General features: G+C 55.9%; 1 protein-coding gene across 1 annotated transcript; it reads left to right on the top strand.

Moving 5' to 3' along the window:
- Positions 1 to 313: 313 nt before the first annotated feature.
- On the top strand, positions 314 to 1,976 carry LOC133915745 (phenolic glucoside malonyltransferase 2-like). The gene has a single exon (XM_062359026.1). The coding sequence runs from the start codon at positions 452 to 454 to the stop codon at positions 1,841 to 1,843; it is 1,392 nt and encodes a 463-aa protein (XP_062215010.1). The 5' UTR covers positions 314 to 451; the 3' UTR covers positions 1,844 to 1,976.
- The last annotated feature ends 698 nt before the right edge of the window (positions 1,977 to 2,674 follow it).

Here is a 2,674-nt window from a genome sequence, read left to right as displayed (position 1 = left end):
GTAAATTATCTATTTTTCCATTTTTCGCTCACACACCGTCTGGAATCCACTGCTTCTAGCCCCGACAACTGTCACAGGATATGCACACGAAAAAGTCTACCCACTCCGACAGTCCGCCGTTCGCCGTCAACCGTCGCAATAACCGTTCACGAACGGCACCATTGAATTTCAGTTTTGCACGGCAGCCTCTGCTATTTATTGGCCGACCTCGGCAGTCACGTGGAGTGTACAGGCGCGTGGGAGCCATCCCGACAGGTTCGTTGAATGGAGCTTTTTTATTATTTATGGCGTTAGCGTCATTGGATGGCCTATATTTTTACATACTTTTTTGCCGGATCGACGTGTACATGCTTGCATCCACGAGAAAAAAACATGCCGTTTTGTTTTATTTTGTTCCCTATATCTAGAGGGAGAGAGAAAAGCCTCTGCCTCTTCCTCTCACTCAAATGCGATGGCCGTGGCGCCGCAGTACCAGCAACCTGCTGCAGGGGCCTCCTCATCTCCTCACCTGCGCGTCCTCCACACCGCCCTCGTGCCGCCGTCTCCCTCCTCAGGCCCCGCCCCGCCTGAGTCCTCCCTCCCGCTCACCTTCTTCGACATCTTCTGGCTCCACTCCCCGCCCGTCGAGCGCCTCTTCTTCTACCGCCTCGCCCCCGACGCCGACGTCGCCGCCATCCTCTCCAACCTCAGGGACTCCTTGTCCCAGGCGGTCCGCACCTTTTACCCGCTCGCCGGCCACCTCCGCCTAACCCCCGCCACGACCAACCGCTACGAGCTCTATTACCGCCCGGGTGACGGCGTCACCTTCACCGTCGCCGAGTACGACGACGATGCCGACAACCTCTCCACCGACGACCCCCGGGAGTTTGCAAGGGTCGCCCCGCTTGTGCCGCGGCTGCCCGAGGGCGGTGCGGTGCTCGCCTTGCAGGCCACGCTGCTTGCCGCGAGCCGCGGCCTCGCCCTCGGCGTCACCGTGCACCACGCCGCCTGCGACGGCGCGGGCTCAACGCACTTCCTGCATACCTTGGCGGCCGCATGCACCGGCGCTCAAGCGCCACCGCCACCCCCTGTCATCGACCGGACTCTCATCCCCGACCCCAGGGGCCTTTACGACGTCTTCTTCCAAGCCGTGCCGAGCACCGATGAGATGCAGTTCGTCAAGATGTCCGCCGATCAGCTCATCGCCACCTTCACCCTGTCCAAAGACGGCGTGCAGCGTGTCAAGGACGCGGTGGTCGCCGAGGCGGCGCGGCGTGGCATTGCGCCGCCCCGGTGCTCCTCGCTGGTTGCCACCTTGGGCTTCGTCTGGTCGTGCTACCAGCGAGCCAAAGCGAGCAGCGGCAGCGGCGAGGGCTCGGCCTGCTTGCTATTCCCCGTCGACCACCGATCACGGATGAAGCCTCCCCTCCCCGACAAGTACCTCGGCAACTGCGTCGGCCCAGCGCTCGGGATAGCATCCAGGGGCGAGCTGGCGGAGGCTGGCGCGGGCGGGCTCTTGACCGCGTGCACGGCGGTCGCTAAGGGAATCGACGAGGCGGTGAGCGGCATCGGGACACCCAGCATGGACGCGTTGATAGACCGCATCAAGGAGGTAGCCGCGATGGGCACGCTGTCCGTGGCCGGGTCGCCGAGGTTCCGCGTCTATGATCTGGACTTGGGGTTCGGCCGGCCGGTCAAGGTGGACATCGTGTCCATTGCGAGGACCGGCGCGGTGGCGATGGCGGAGAGCCGGAGCAGCGCCGGCGGCATGGAGATGGGCATCTCTCTGAAGCCGGATGGCATGGACAGCTTCCGGAAGTGCTTCGCTGATGCCATCGCGTGGCTGGATGCTTGCACCTTCTAAGCTGAGCTGAGCTGGGTGGCGGAGAGCCAGCGCGCCACAATTTTTTTTTAACAGAACCCCTTACCCGGTCTTCTTTGAAGACCTTTTCACGGGGTGCATATCACATCCAGTTTTAACAGTCAAAATTAGATACGATTTATGTGTATTTAAGATATTCAACATACATAAGTATATCACAGGTGAATTAAGAAAAATAATACTTTAACTTACAATCGTTAAACTCTTACACAAAGTCTTCATTTAAACAACTCTACTAAGCAATCTATAACTATTAAACGACGGCAGCAGAACGAAAACATCGGCGACCAAACACTCTACAGGCATCGACTGAAAGACACAGTCCTAGAACACCAGGTCGTCTTCTTTAAAGTCTTGAAAGTCTTCCACTACGCAGCATATGTATTATGGGAGATAGCAAGGGTGAGCACATGGAGTACTCAGCAAGTGTAAAAAAATAATGGTATGCAGGCTTTCAACAAGAATAGGCTAACACATGGTATTTTTGCGTAAACGCGAGTAATGGAAATATATTTGGACTCAAAAACATTAAACAGTTATTAAGTGAATGTAACCCATACAGTCCAACACCTAGCATACAAGGCTCCCTATCTTGCACACCATAACCATCTAATACTCCCTGTACTATAATCAAAACCATAACCATTCCACCACCAACTAATCATGTGAGGATCCAAATCTCTCATGACCGTGAACACGGCTGTTATAACAATTTTACACTCTACAGAGGTTGTACAACTTTCCCACGAGTCGTGATTTCATCACCTGCAAGCAGATGACTAAAGTCTCCATGTTGCAATGCCGGCCAAGCAC

The sequence above is a fragment of the Phragmites australis genome, chromosome 4 (assembly GCF_958298935.1).
Source record: "Phragmites australis chromosome 4, lpPhrAust1.1, whole genome shotgun sequence".
NCBI classification, from domain to species: Eukaryota; Viridiplantae; Streptophyta; class Magnoliopsida; order Poales; family Poaceae; genus Phragmites; species Phragmites australis.
The sequence above is the reverse complement of the archived record's forward strand: the minus strand, read 5'-3'. Positions and strand labels throughout refer to the sequence as shown.